Raw genomic sequence first — 15,605 nt, forward strand, 5'->3', positions numbered from 1 at the left:
GCTTTACAATGAGTATCTGCTGCCCTGTTGACTCCCCCACCATCAAAAAATAAATTGTTGTATTAGCTTACCTCACCTAGGGTCCTGCTCGGGTGCCTTAGGGCTGGTGAGTGACCCTGGGCTCTTGAAGACTGGGCGGCAGAATGCAGGCTCTCGCAGTCTTCAGCTGGACACGTTGAGTTTGAGTACAGAGATCATGAGGTCCAACCCACCTCATTGTGCAGAAGGGGAAACTGAGGCTCTAGCTGCACAATGACTTACCTAAGGTTTTAGAGTAGTGACAGAGCTAAGAAAAGAACCAACGTTGTGTGCAGACACTGTACTAAAGTGCCAAGTCCCTGCCCTTGGGGATCTTACATTCTTGTGCACCAGAACCTTGTGGATCTTGTTATACCTTGTAGACAGCTACAACAGCAGTTCAAAAATTGTTTACTCTTTGAGGTTCTCTGTTCATTTCTTAGGTTTCAGAACTAGGCATTACACAGGCCCTGCTCCTCGGGAGGTTGCTTGGGGGTAAGGCCACAGTAGGAAGAAGAGTAAGGGAGGTGCCAAGGAGAGTTCAGGCAAAGTGCTGTCAGACCCTGGAGAAGGAAGATAAGTTCAACAACATTAATTAAGCCCCTGCTGCGTGCAGAACCCTGGGAAAGAAGACTTCTTTCCAAGCCTAGGGGAGCATATGTCTGTGGTCTGAGGGTTAGCCAAACCCAGTTCAGGAAGATTCATCCACAGAAGGTTGGCCACCAGGTGATGGATTTAATTTCTGAGTCTTGACTTGTGTCAGTGGAGGGAAAGCCCATATCAGCAGAACTAAAGGCAGTGGGTCTCAGGGAGCTTGCTCTGGGAGAAAACAGCAGGGCAGGGACTTGTGTGGTTCTGAGGCCAGTATTGCTCAATACAGTCTAAACTCATGTTGGCTGCCATGAGAGGGAACCCTCTGATTCCAAAATCCTATTGTTGCTGATTTAATAAGCTGTAGCTTATTTGCTTTAAAAACCCTGAACTGGAAGCCGTGAGGTCTGGCTCTTCCTTTAACTCACTGTGTGACCTGGAACACTTCACTTCCTTGGGTTCTAGCACATGTGGGTACCCCTCTTGTCCCTCTCCTCTCATACTTCTGGTGTCCATCTCCTGAGCTTTGGGCTATGACCTTTACCTGTAGGGAGGGCCAAAGGGGCACCTTCAGGGCCACTGATCTCCAGCTTGTATTTCCTCTCTGAATTCCCTTCATGTTCTCCCCCAGCTGTGGGTGTACTCCATGGAGGCTCTGAAAGTAGCAGCAGGTGAACTGAAGTGTGAGGAGAATAGGTGGGGACCCGAGTCTGAATCCTGGCTCCTGGGTCACTGTGGGCAAGTCCTTGGACTTTTTGGAGCTTCAGTTTCTTCAGGTGTAAAACTGAGTGGTAACACTTATCTCATAGTGAGTGCTTCATAAACTCGAAAGTCCCCTCGAAGCTTACCATTCTTGGTGCTGTGTTGGGGTGACTCTGGTCTCCCTGGGTCTGCTTTAGGCCTTTCAGTGTGGGCTGGCTCTAGACGGTGCTGTCCATACACAGTATGTCAGCAGGTGCCCTGCTCAGGAAGTGGGCACTCTCTTCTTCCTCCTTTAACTGCCCAGTGGTTGTGGTAGAGATGACTTCCGTCCTGCTTCCTTCTCCAGGTAAAATGAAGAGTGCTGAGCCAACGAAAGACCCTCCTTCAGAGCTGGATTACTTAGAAAATGTCACCACGATTGATGAGTCAAAGCTGACCCCCGAGCAGAAGCTGGGGCTGAAGCAGGCCGAGGAGCGCCTGGAGCGAGATTACATCTTTCGACTGGAAAAAGTACACTATCCTCCTTGGCTTATTGGGGGGCTGGGGGCTGTGCGGCTTCTCATTCCTCTTCTTGCATATCTGCCCCTCACAGGTTGGGCCGTGCTCCTCTTTCCCCTGGGGGGCTGTGTCTTTTGTGGAGTAGTTTTGGGTTCCTTGTATGCCTCCTTCACTCACATGCCTCCTCCTCTGCCATTCTTCCCTGAGAAACTGGGGAGCTAATGACTGAGTTGACGATTAAGGACCAATGTGTTGGACACATTGGGGAGGGAGTTCTCAGTGGGGAGTCTGAGGAAGCTTGGGTGGTGGCCTTTCCTGATAGTTGAGGAAGGGGCTGGGGAAAACGGGTTCATTCAGCAGGGAGAGGTCTAACTTGGAGTGGAGGAGGCCAGAGCTAATGATAAATTAGCCAATCAGAGAAGAATAGGAGCATCAAGCCCAGGGTGGAGAGAGAAGAAGAGAGGTGGGAGGGGAGAGAAAGGGGGAGGGGAAAGGAGAGGGAGCGGGGAAAGGGAGGCCAGCCTTACTGAAGGCCTGGCGTGCTCCCCAAGCACTCCAGATTGAAAAAGGCCACAAACATGGTGTCCCCAATGCTCCTTTTGGTGTTTCTGCCCCACCCATCTCACATTTTGGACTCAACTGTTCTCTCTGGGTTCTGGCAGTGGGAAGCAGCCTGGTATATTCCTGGGGTAAAGGAAGAAAGTTGTTATTGGTAAAGGGCTGAGCCAGAAGAGATGGCAAGGAAGAGTGATATGGTTTGTTGTTGGTTTGGGGCATTCACTTAGTAGGAGCCTGATAAAAGCATCCTAATTGATTGATTTACTGTCAAAGACCCATACCCTCTTCTGTCATTTCATTTCTTTTTTCTAAGGCCTTTTTGCCCTCTTAACCCTCACCATGTTTCCAACCCGATGTGTACAGTGTGTTGGGAACCGAACTAAAAAGAAGCCTTCCCTATTCTGCCTTTTAAAACTAAGCAGGATCACACCCATTCCCCCCCCCACATCCCTTCTGGTTTATAAATTCCTGTGGTGCCACCTATTGGCTCATCTAACCAAGGAGCACTAGAATTTGGCAATAACTAATGTCTGTCATTTGGACAGCACCTCATAGCTTAGCAAGTGCTTTCGGTCTGCATTAGCTGACCTGGTCTTTAGAGTAGCCCTGTGAGGTAGGCAGAGCGAGGGCAAAATCTGAGTCTGCAGGGGTGAAAGTAGCAGTCAGCTACAACTTAGGCCTTTTCACTGCACTGTGTTTCTCCTCCAAAGGAGGGTGGGCTCTAGTGGCAGCCTGATGGCGAGGAGAAGGATGGTGCTCACGTAGGAGCAGGTTCTAGACGTCTCTGCAGTATGGCGGGGATCTCTAGCATCATCATCCATATTCCCATTGATAAAAGCACTCTTCTCACAACTACCTTGTGGACTAGGGAATACCACAGCTCTTATGGCCTCTGTTTCACAAATGAGGGAAGGAAGTCTCAAGACTTGGTCATACAACTAATAGGTGTTAGAGACAGAATTGGAACTCAGGTCTTCTGGCTCTAGGACTACACTCTTTGGTCTAGATCGGGCAATCCTGTCACTTTCTTTTCTCCTCTTTTCCTGGTTAGGTCTGGTAGAGCCAACCTTATCTGTAACTACCCTTAGCACTACTACTGTGTCGCTGTAAAGTACCATTCCTGTAGTATTTATTGAGGCTATACTCCTGACCCCCTAGTCAGCAGTGGAAATGAAGACAGATTTAGAATTGGTCCATGATGTCTACGGTTTTACATCCTAAAATATGTTTAATTATTTGGGGGATGTTGTAATAAAGACAGAGTCCCTTCTGAGGACCTCATTAGGGCAGGGTAACTCCTGTAAAAACAATGCCAGCATTAAGGAGAGGATGGTACAGACCAAGCCCAGCTTTCTGGTGGCTTGTTCTTACCCATCCCACTACTAAGGGCCCTGTGTGACCATCTGACTGTGCTCTGGCGGGGCCAGAGCTGCAGGCTGCGTGTCAACCATGCTGTAGTACAGGGGCCTGCTGCTGAGTACGGTAGGACCCTCTTAGGGTTGGGTGGGTGGCAATGCCTTTCCCAGGGCCCAGAGCCTTGGGCACCTGAGCAGTTTGCTGGCCACATGTTCCCCAGCCTCTTCTTGGGCAGGTGAGTTTTTCAACACAGGTGCAGGACTTAACATTTCTCCCAATTAAATTTCACTTTGCTATCTTCTAAATTTGTTCCTGGTAAATTTGCTTTTTTATAACCTTAAGAAAAGTGCATCTGAACGTTTGACTCATTGGCTTCATAGAATTGTTGAGAACAGCCAGACTTGGGTGTTTTGTAGGCTTCATGCCTTCTGTTACCTCTCCACTTTTCTCTTTCAGCGCTCCCCGGAATACACCAATTGCCGATATCTATGCAAATTATGCTTAGTTCATATTGAAAATATCCAGGGAGCACATAAGCACATAAAAGAGAAACGGCATAAGAAAAACATCACGGTAAGTTTTTTTGTGTGTTTCTTAAATTTTCATGTCAAAAAAGAATGTCCCATTCAAGTTTTTATTCAAGGTACCAATAAACTCACTTTTCATTCTCTAAAATCTGAATGTTTAACTAGGAGCAGCAGTCCACATGGTGGCCTGATCACTCCTTAGCTCACGTGGTCAGGGAGGAGGACCTGCATAGGGAGCAGGGTGAGCCTCTTCCAGGCTGGGGGTCACCAGATTAAAAGCCTTTTGTTGTACTGGCCACAGCTGCTTCTTCCATGTGGGTAAACTTGGTGTCTGGTTTTTCGGGGTAGACCTTGTGTGCTTTTTGGTAATAATTTAGTATAGGTGACTATTTAAAAAGAAGATGTGGCTCTGAATGTGCCTCCTTACTTCAAGTGGTACCTCTAACGTACCTCATTAGCACTGTGCTAGGTACTTACTGCTTTTTGTATTTGATTTCCATGACTACCCAACAAACTATTCAGAACATGTCATGTAACATTATTTTTCTTTCATTCGTTCATTTATTCATTCATCTGAACCTGTCATCACTCAACACTATGAGAGCAGAGATCTATTAAAAACACCAGATCCAATGATCCCTGGCTCGCTCTTTCCATGTCTCTCCCAACAACTGGACCATTGGCTCATCCCACTGAATTTTCCACCTCCCAGTCAGCTGTTTGTGGTCCTGTGGGATCCAGTCTACACAAAGCATTATGTGTAGGTGAAAATAATTTTGTTAAAGTATTCTTGCATCATCTTCTCATTAAACATGCTGCTAATATGCCCTGTTGGTTGAACCCTTTAAGAAGAAAGGCGGGCCTGCAAACCTAGGTGCTTGGCCAAGAAGCGTACCTAATGGGGAATTGCAGATATACCCAAGGACCTTTAAAGAAGGGAATTATCTTGCTTCCCTGGCTTTAGAGTTCCCAAGGCTAGGTGAGCTCCATCTTTAGCCAAGCTTTCATTACAGAGAGAATTTTAGTTTAACAATGAACTAACCTCTGGGGGTGGGCTGCCTGGAGGTAGGCTAGCGGATGGGAGCTTTGTCGCAGGCACAATGGGACCATTTCTCTCCTCCTGGATCATACGTAAAGTTAGTCACGGTCGGTCTCATCCACCTTAAGCTCTTTGGCTCGAGTCAGTTTTGGAACTTCTCTTAGGGCAGAGCAACGCTGACAGTCTGGTCTAGAAGTGCCTCAAACAGTATAACTATGAACCAAGTGGCGATCCATTGTGTAGAGGCAGAGAATGTGTAATGTTGCCCCAACCAGTGTTATTTCATCATTATGTCATCATGGTGGGGTTTGGTTAGAGCACATTCATGCCAGCCGGCCGCCTGAGGTACCCACCATTGGTGGTCAGCAGTGATCCGAGGGAGCGTTGGCGCCTTTCCCCATGCCATTAATTCCCTGAGCTTGTCTGCTTATCTTCACCACATTGCTTATTGCTCATATATAAACATTCCTATGGAACTAACTGCTTCCCTGCCTCCCCCCATGTTGTTCTGCTTGCCATGAGGAGATTGGACTAGATGGTCTCTAAGGTCCTTTCCAGCGTGAAATCCAGCAATCCTGTATTTTCCCAGAGTCACTTGGCTTCAGAGGGGATATGCTCATGTAGTGTTTTCAGAAAAATTTACCTTTTTCCCTTGTCCCTAGGGACAAGGGTGTCTGCTTTGCAGCTGGATTATATCAAAATTACAAGACAGGACATTAAGCTGCAGCTGAAACAAAATCTTCTTGTCTGATCTGTAACACAAACACCTGTTTTGTTGCACCTGGTGTGCTGGTAGTTTGAGGCAAAGAATGAGGCATTCTGATATTATTCAGTGCAATAGTAATTTTTTTTAAGCCATGTACAATTTTTTGTATATGCTAATTATCTCTTAACTGCTCAAACCAATGGCCTTTTCTCAGTCCTCCTCCTTTACCTAGCTGCTGCTTCTGACCTCTCTTGACTTTTGACCACAACGTTCTTCCCTTGCCTTCTCTTGATCCTCCTACTTGGTTTGACTGATCTAAACTCTCATTAGATAGATCCTCCTGTTGCTCCTCCCTGACTCTGGATGCTTCTTCTTCTTCTTCTCTCTCTCTCTCTCTCTCTCTCTCTCTCTCTCTCTCTCATCCCATGTTCCCCAAAGTCTACTGGACAGCGCTCCCTGGACTTCCCATCATCCTCTTAAACAAAACACATGTAGCCAGAACTCACCCTTCCTTCCAAACCCATTCCTCCTCCCAGTTACTGTGGACAGTGCCACCATCTTTTCGGCCACCCACATTGGAGGCCTTAGAGTCCTCACCTCTTCCCTTTCACCCATCCCAAGCCTTGCTGATGCCGCCTCTACAGTATCTCTCCCATCTGTCCTCTTCATTCCATTCTTAAGCCTCTCCCCTAATTCAGACCCTCCCCAAGTTATTCTGAATTGGTTTCCCTGTGTCAGGTCTCTTCCCTTTCTAGAGGCAGCAGGGTGGTTCAGTAGATAGAGTATTGGGGCTGGAGTTAGGAAGACCTCAGTTCAAATCTAGCCTCAGATACTAGCTGTGACCCTAGGCAAGTCACTTAACCTCTGTTTGCCTCAGTTTCCTCAACTGTAAAATGAGGGCCTCACAGGGTTGTTGTGAGGATCAAATAAGACGATATTTATAAAGTTCTTAGCATAGGACCTGGCGCATGGTAGGTGCTAAATAAATGCTCATTCCCTTCCCTCCTGTTCTAAACCATCATCCAAATAACTGTTCAGTTGATATCCCTAAAGTACACATCTGACCATGTGACCCTACCCCCACTCAAAAGTCTTTAATGTTGTGCTGTTGCCTCTCAGATAAAATGGGAATTTCTCACCCTGGCATTTCCTCTGGCTCTCACCTTTCTGGCCTGTCTTCTTTGGATTCCTCTGCACATAGGCCTCCTTCTGCTCAGGCCTACCATATCGTTCCTTGAGTCAGACCTTCTGTCTCTTCCTTCCTGTGCCTGGAATACACTCTGTCCTCCACCTGGCCCTTTGTGAGCCCTTGCTTCTTTCAGAACACTGCTCAGTCACCTCCTCCGTGAGGCCTTTCTGGATTCCTCCCTGATGCCTTTGGCTTTCTGCCTCTTGAAGTTATCATGTTCATGTATGTACATGTTGCCTCTCCTTGCTAGATTTTAAGCTTCATAGGAGCTGGGTAGGTGCCTAGTAAATATTTTTAAATTGAATTGGAAATAGGATTTAGAGCTGGAAGGGCCCTTAGGTAGAGAATCTAGTCCAGGCCCCTCACCCTAATAGACAAGAAAACTGAGGTGCAGAGATTAAGTGACTTGCTCCAGGTCACAGAGTTAGTAGGTAACAAAACAGGATCCATAGCTGGTGCTTAGCAGAAGGCCTTGCACGCAGTAGGCACTTCATGAATGTTTGTTGAACTGAAACCCAGGCCCTCTGCCTCCAAACTCAGGGGCCTCGAGGCTGCTTCACACTGTCTCCTGTACTCATAAATTCACCTTGGGATTTTTTGTCCCTCGATAGGAAAAACAGGAAGAAAATGAACTGCGAGCCCTGCCACCACCTTCCCCTGCCCAGCTGGCTGCTTTGAGCTCCACCCTCATGCAAGCAGCGAAAGAACAAGGGATTTCTGACATTGACTTTGGGTTCCGGCAGGAAATTGTGACTGAAATGGAAAAGGTTGTACAGCAGCGCTTACCAGGTACAGAGGGTCACCACCATCACCATCATCCTCAACCAGGCTGTTTTCTTGTCTGCTTCTAAGGCCTGGCACGGAGCCTTTCGTCTTCTTCTGCCTCCATTTTCTCTATCTTAAAAAGAAGGTTTTTACTTAAATTTTTACTTTTAAAAGGCAGTTTTTCTCCACCTTGTAGGGATTCCTATGAGTAATATTTTTGTATTGTTTTAGAAACAGGGCAGTGAAGAGCTGATCATTTTAAGTTTCTATTTTACAAAGGGACCAGGGAAATTTTAAGTAAACAAATGTGCATCTACTAGAAGGCATCCCTGCTTTATCATCAGGCGTCCACAGTATTGGAGTTGTAAGATTATGCTTTTGATCCCTAAGTTCTCCTTTCCCTACAGATCACATAGCCCCTTCTTTACACCTCGAAAAAGAGCCATTTGTGAGTTGCTGTGACTGAAAAGTTCATCACCCTGCAGCCAACGTGGTTGTGAGACTGTCCAAGCTTAGATAGACCAACCCTTGGGTAGAGCCGCCTTCCCTCATTTAGCAGGACCTGCCAGAGATGGCATCGCGCTAGCGTGGAGCCATCAGAGACCAAGGGCCGCATCCACACCACACCATAGCATGCCCCAGTAAGTGAGACATTAGTGGAGGCCATTTCTGACTCAGAATGAAAGGGACAAGAGGGTTCTGCAGAAGAGAACACAAGAGAGGGGCTAGTGTATGAGAAAATCAGCTTTCACTAATTTTGGGAAGGCTAATCATCAGAACATTTGCCAGAAGGTGGTGATTGTTTTTGGTCATAGCAACTCATGAAAGAGTCTCCTGAGGCCTGGAAGGATTATGCTTGACATCAGGAGGACAGGTGTACTTACAGACCTAATAATGTATCTTGGAAATAGGAAGGGTTCTCCTAATAGGTGACTTTTTGTCCTAGCTCTTAAAGACAGGCCTTATAAAAATGCAAAAGAGAAAATTACCTGTACCTCTTCTGTTTAGCCAGATCATTTTCAAATATTTGATAACAAGTCAAGCTTTTCTACATCAAGAACATTCTGATACAAATTCATGGTTTAGGGAAAACTCCTTCACCTTTCCGAAATTAATCATTGTTAACTCTCCCCTTAGACATAAGGAGAGGCTGCCCCATTTATCCTTAGGCTCCTCAATTCGTGTTTTCTTTCAAACTGGTCCCATGGAGATTAACTCTGAGATGGCCCCGGGCAGCCCCGTTTTTTCCCATTTACATCTCTTCTAAAATAGAACCGCAGTCACGGCATTTGAGAGGATCCCAATCGCAGTCATCGGTATTTGTGGTTATTGTTTACTTGGCTGTACTTCAGCATTGAACAACTCATCCACTCTAAGTCTTCGTGGCTTTTCTTCTAGCCCAGATGTGCTGTTTTCTTATGTGTAGTAAATAGTTTATGTGCCAGGTGGTCAGAGCCTTACTGGTTTGTAGCCAAGTTTGCATGTATCCTTAGCTTTCCATTCTCTCCAAGTTAAATTGTTAATGAAAATAAAATTAAAGTCTAAGATTTGATGCTAAGCTGCCCTTGCCTCAGTAGCTGAAACAGAATTAGTTGGTCTTATGGCTAGTCAGAGTCCACCTGTTAGAGAAGGGGAAAAACAGAAAGAGGCATGTCTGTGGTTCATTGCTTTAATTTCTTTAGGGCACCATTATCTTGTGTGTTTTATGCCTAATGCACTTCTCTTGTCTTCCAGACTGTTCGCTTAGGCTGTATGGCTCCTCTCTGACTAGGTTTGCTTTTAAAAGCAGTGATGTTAATATAGATGTAAAATTTCCATCCAAGGTAAGTAGCCGTAAAAGTATCCTGTCAATGGTCCTCTGAACTTGGTGTTTCTGCGTCGTTTTTGTTTGGTGAAATTTCCCCCAAAGTAGGAGGACAGTAGCCTCTTTAGGCCTGAGTCCTGCACATATTTGTCTGTGCAGATGCTCCTAAGCAGAAGGGGGCTGAGTGGGTGCCTCACCTTCTTCTAGAGGCTGACCATTATTATCATAATAGCCACAGCTCACCATTCGAAAGAGGACTCCCGGCTTGACAAAAAGCTTTCTTGCCAACAAAGCTGTGGGAGTCCAGGTTAGACTATTATCCTTTTGGACCTACAGAGGAGGGCCAGAGAGGTAAGTGGCTGACCTGCTGACCTTCAGGGGTGTCCCTTGGCAGCTACAGGCTCCTCCTACACCTGCTGACCACCAGGGGCAGGCCTTTTCATGCTATGTCTCACTGCCAGGCCTGTGTCCAGGGAGTGGATGGTTTTTTGTTTTTTTTTTTAATCATTTGTGTATATGGATCTTGAATAAGATTTGTTGAGTCATAAAATGTACCTTTTTGAAGTTTGGTTCAGGCATAACTTGAGTATGTCACAGTTTCCGTTCCAGTGGAGTCATCGGTCTCATTAATGGTAGTCTGATAAATATTAAACATTAAGACTGACAAGCTTGGTGTTTGCATTAGATTTTGGTGGTAAGCCTCTTGGGCAGTCTGCTGGTAGTTCCCACCCCAGATCCTCCCTAATGAGTGTTCAGAATGCTGACTGTCCCCTTTGCTTTTGCAATGCAATTGTAATGTCAGTTCCCTTTCTGAGGATTCACAAGTCCTTATAACAGTGCTTAACTACTCAAGCCCACATCATTTGCTAAACTATACTTCTGTGATTGAGATGATAAATAAAAACATAAAACACATTGATTTTCTTTTCATTTCTATAATTTTAAATTAAAAAAATGACAGTAATTTTGTATTAAAATACCCTTTCATGGAGTTGAGTTTGCTCTGATGTTCACTGTTTGGTCTGTAAACCTATATTGATTCTACCTTGTAATTTTTTTAGATGAGTCACCCAGATGTTCTGATTCAGGTGCTTGACATATTAAAAAACTGTGGTAAGTTTCTTTTTTAATTGGCACTTTCCAAAGAAGGGTATGTTAGGATATTTTCAGTTTAAATTGCTTATGTAGCTAACAAAATTAAAATTCATATCCCCAGCACATTTGAGTCATTGGGTAGATAAAACATTTATTTCTTTCAGTGTGCTTATCCTAGGATTTAAATAGTAGCTATGCTAGCTCTTGAAAAGATTATTTGCAATCTAGAAAAGTCAGAAGTAAGTATAATCAAAGCAGTTATGTTAAAACTTGCAGTCTGCTTGGGTTTTTTGTTTGGTTTTTTTTTTTGAGTATTGTCAAAGCAGAAGTCCTTCTGCCAAAACAGGTAACTAATTCTCATTGTGAAAGGAGGGATGTATAGCAAGAGACTTGTAAAGAGGGGGGTGCCAATACAGAAAATACATTTTTCTACTCATGTGAAGATGTTTTATAGCCCCAAATTTAACCTAGTTTAGTCTTTTGTTGAAAACATAATCTTGTACACACAATAAACATGCCTCATCTTTCTGATTTGCCCTGGATTGCAGGAAGACCATTAAAATTGGTCAAGAATCTGTTTCCAAGGAAGACTTTCCATACTAATTAGGTAGTCTTTATCTTTGTATACCCAGAACTCAGAGCAAATTGTCCCAAAGCAAACTGGGAGTTGTTTTATGTGTCCAGTTACTTTGTCATCTCACCCTTCCCAGGATCCTGAAGCCTCTCGATCCATCAAACAATGTTTATTGTCGATCAGACATGTATTAAGTGCCTCTTACGTGCCAAGCACTGTGCGAAATGTTAAGGCCACAGAGCCAAAGAAGGAGACAATTCTTGTTCACAAGAAGCCCCCTTGAACATCTTATGTATTAATTTTGATTTTAAGAAATGTAAAGATATTTTCAGTGACTATTATTTTTCAAATTTTGGTTTATTGTGGTTTTTTTTTTATTTGGTTCAAGTGCTTAGTAAAAAAAAAAAAAAGAAGATATGCATTTGGCTCAGGGATTACCTTTCTAAAGCCCCCCACTCCAAGCTCTGCGTCTCCTCAGCTCTCTCCTAGTCTTTCCCGCTGTCTGCCCCCCATCAGCCCAGTTACCTACATGATTCTACACACCTTTCTTTACCCCAACTTCATGCCATTGTCTTTAATAATAATGTAGAATGTAGAAATGACTCAATTACCTCAGAGGGAAATATATTACAGGTATCATTCCTATTTTATGGTTGAAGAAACTGAGGCACCAGTGGTTTAAGATCACAGTTTGAAATAGGATTCAAGCCCAGATCTCCTGGCCCCAAGTCAGTATTTTTCCCCCACTACAACAAACTACTTCCCTTTGTGCTTTAGATTTTATCTTCCTTTTAGCAATTTTTTTATTTTTCTGGAAAAATCAAAAGGATTTTGCTCTACTGTCTTTGACATAGACTCTTATGGCTTGCAGAGTAATGTTAAACATGTAATAGGCAGATAGTACCTAAGTGGATCTGTTTTATCCCCAGACTTGGTAGCACATGTGTTCCTGCTTTGTACCGAGTTACAAATATATAAATACACATCACATATCATTAGGCCAGGTTTCTCCCAGCTTATTCTGACCAGTATTGGATATCTTCTGTAAATAAAATAGCCAAGTCACTCATTTTTGTATATTTGGGGCTTTGAGTCTATACTGGAGGGTTGAAGGAAGGCAATAGACAGACACTCAGCATCCTTTTTGGCCTATATTGATGGCACTGGAAGTGGATCCATGCAACAGCAGGAATATTAACTGGACAGCAGTATTAACAGCCTTCTGTTTGCGTGCAGATTGGAAAGCTGAAACTATTAACCCATTCATTATAGATAGTCACCATGGGACTCTTGTGGGCTCAGTTCTTACCAGAGAACATGCTTAACAAAATAGAGGGCATTTTGGATGTTGATCCTTTGTAGATATGGGTTCTTTCTTAAAAAAAATTTTTTTTGATGAGAATTTCCACAGTGTTCCTGATCTAACCCCTGTTTATATAGCAAATGCACAGAAAAAGGTGATAGTCTTCCAACACCAATAATGAAAAAGAGAGTTATCTTTGAGAAATAACAAATGAGATTCTAGAAGGAATATGTTATTTAAATTGTTGATTACTCAGCTTACATTTGTTTGTTTTTCCTTATCAGCATTATACTCAGAGGTGGAGTCTGACTTTCATGCCAAAGTTCCTGTTGTCTTTTGCAAAGATGTGAAGAGGTTGGTTGTGATGATGATAGAGAAAAACATAGGAATTGGTTTTTCTTTTAAACTAAAGGAAGAATGTAGTGAATAAGCAAGAAAGTCTCCCTTTCAGATCTCTGAACTGCTCTCTCTAGTTCCTAATCACTTAATGTACTTAACAAAATGTACTTAAAGATAATGTACTTAACAAAAATATGTAGTTTAACCAAAAAATATGTGCTTTTGGATGGAGGAGTCCTTTATAAAAGGATATATGGAAATCATTAACCTTGCATTTGAGTTTCCTGTAATTAGCTGAAATTTTGGTGTGACCTTTGACCTTCTAGTAAGGTGTTGTTAAGTTGACCTGCCATCATGAAAATTGAAACTGAAATCAGTATTAAAAAAACAAAACATACCCAAAATAGCAACCCTAAATGATCGTTGTGAACAGAGTTGGGGGGGGGGGGTAGTAAGAACAGAGGTGCCCAAACACTGTCTTCTTAAAGTTAAGTCTTCACTAACCTCCTTGGGTTACGTCCCCTATTCCCACCCCTACTTTTGTTTCACAACCTCTCCTTTTGAAAGGCTATAACAGGTTATCCCATTGTGGTTGAAAATAATTTGTGGTCTGTAATATACTTCTTCAAGAAAAGACCAGGTAGCTCGAAAGTCTCATTTGTAAGGGCGTAGGGATTTACCTCTGTTGTGGCCAAGAGACTGTTCAAAAGAATCATTCACTTCAGTGCCTTGTTGTACTGACCCCTGTGCTAGCAGTGACCCAGTTCTTGCCTTCAGGGAGGTAGGGAAATGTAACGTATATGCACGCAGATGAGCCTGGTGGAAAGTAGGAGGAAGTGATAGCAAAGGCTGGGACTGTAGAAAACAAGCTAGAGCATGCAATAAATTGTGATGACAGGGAAGAAGTTCTGGGAATAGAAGGAATTTTACATATATATATATGTATGTATGTATATAAACTGAGAGAGAGAGAGAGCGCGCGCGAGAGTGAGCACCAGCCATTTGGGTAGATTAGGAAAAATTAAAGATGAAAGACAGGAAATGATCAGTAGACCAATAACCTTTCAAAATCTGAGATCTTTTTGTACTCTCCTTGGGGGCTCTGCTACTGACTTCGGGGCTTTGGCCAAGTCACTGGACCTCTCTGGGCCTAAATTTCCTCATCTCGAAAATAATGGGTTTGGACTCAATGACTGCTCAGATTGCTTCCAGCTGTGAAGCTCTGTGTACTCCAAAGATACAACTTAAACCACCACCCAATTTGATAGATGGCTCAGTATGTTGAATATTTGTTGAAAGTTTGCCCAGGCAAGATGACCATAGAGTAAGGCCTCAGTACAGATCATTTTGGTAATAGAAAGGACTTCCTTCATCGGAGTGCCCATTTTTTCTCTTTTTGTCTATCCTTGGTACCTAGATCCAAGGCCTTTGCACTCAGTGAGTGTTGACTTTTGGGGGAATCTCCTACACTCTGAAATGTTGTGAGTTTAGAAGGATAGCTGTAGGTCTTGATGTGATAGACCGCCCAAGGTGTTAGGTGATTAAAATTAAGTTTCTTTCTTTTTTCTTGACAGTGGTTTAATCTGTAAGGTGAGCGCTGGAAATGATGTGGCATGCCTCACAACTGATTTGCTTGCTGCCCTTGGCAAGCTAGAGCCTGTCCTAACCCCCTTGGTGTTAGCTTTTCGCTACTGGGCTAGGGTAAGTGCGATCTAGGAGAAAATACCTCACTTTGAGAATTTACCAGGATTTTTCTTGCACTAACACGGCAGCTAACGTTCTCTGCTGCCTCTCTGTGGCCTGGGGGTGAACTGTCCTGGGTTCTTGAAGTCTCTACCAATGGAATGTAAGTTCTGGGAGCTTATATCCCACTAGGCTGGAAAAGTCTTCAAGGAAGTAAAAGATTGGTCACCAGGTAATGAGTGCTATTGGCAACAGCAACTTATTTAACTTCTAAGGCAGTGGCATCAGAGTCAGTAGAAACAGATCCCTGGCTGCTTATTGACTCAGAAAACCACATGTTAACATTGCTTGTCTTATTGCCCTTTTATTTATTTTGTTCAACATTTCCCAGTTGTATTTTAATCTGGTTTGAGTTGCCTGTGGTGAATTTTGACACCTTTCTCCTCAGGCATGCAGGTCCCCAGCTATGTGCGGAGAGCAGGCATTTGGGTGAAACTGGACGTGGATCTTTGAAGAACGTGCCCTCTGCAATGCAGCTTGGGACGGAATAGTGGGCTTAGAGAGTGGTCAGCCTGGGCTCTCCTTTAGTATCTTAATAAATAGTAGATTTCCTTTGAGCTTTCATACCTGTCACCATCGTTTACATGCCCTGGCCAAATTCCCGTCACTTTTCAGCCTCCACTCTCCCTTTACTGTCACCCTCAAAATAGAACCTGGTCCCTGGTTCCCAGGGCGTTTCATTGAATCCTCCCTCAGCCTTTGATACTGAGTTTCTTTTTTCTTTGATTTCTCCCAAGGAATCTGTGCTTTGAGGGGGCCCTGGTAGAGCTTTGAAAGGTTGTTGCTCACCTCGTTTGG

The 15,605-nt window shown here is 43.9% G+C and overlaps 1 protein-coding gene across 6 annotated transcripts in view; it reads left to right on the forward strand.

Annotated features, from left to right (window-relative positions):
* The window catches only part of TUT4 (terminal uridylyl transferase 4), a 67,135-nt gene that overhangs the window by 16,553 nt on the left and 34,977 nt on the right, over nucleotides 1–15,605 (forward strand). For 4 of the 6 annotated variants that reach the window (XR_005010176.1, XM_036754572.1, XM_036754574.1 and 1 more), the window contains exons 4-11: nucleotides 1,658–1,821; nucleotides 4,180–4,296; nucleotides 4,858–5,010; nucleotides 7,796–7,973; nucleotides 9,684–9,772; nucleotides 10,815–10,866; nucleotides 13,010–13,079; nucleotides 14,639–14,765. Coding sequence is in view for 5 of the 6 variants with exons in the window: in XM_036754572.1 (XP_036610467.1) it covers nucleotides 1,658–1,821; nucleotides 4,180–4,296; nucleotides 4,858–5,010; nucleotides 7,796–7,973; nucleotides 9,684–9,772; nucleotides 10,815–10,866; nucleotides 13,010–13,079; nucleotides 14,639–14,765 (950 nt within the window). In the remaining variant the exon portion in view is untranslated. The remainder of the gene's footprint in view (nucleotides 1–1,657; nucleotides 1,822–4,179; nucleotides 4,297–4,857; nucleotides 5,011–7,795; nucleotides 7,974–9,683; nucleotides 9,773–10,814; nucleotides 10,867–13,009; nucleotides 13,080–14,638; nucleotides 14,766–15,605) is intronic. The other 2 variants (XM_036754575.1, XM_036754576.1) reach the window with 1 other exon arrangement.

This window comes from Trichosurus vulpecula, chromosome 4 (assembly GCF_011100635.1).
Source record: "Trichosurus vulpecula isolate mTriVul1 chromosome 4, mTriVul1.pri, whole genome shotgun sequence".
Classification (NCBI taxonomy): Eukaryota; Metazoa; Chordata; class Mammalia; order Diprotodontia; family Phalangeridae; genus Trichosurus; species Trichosurus vulpecula.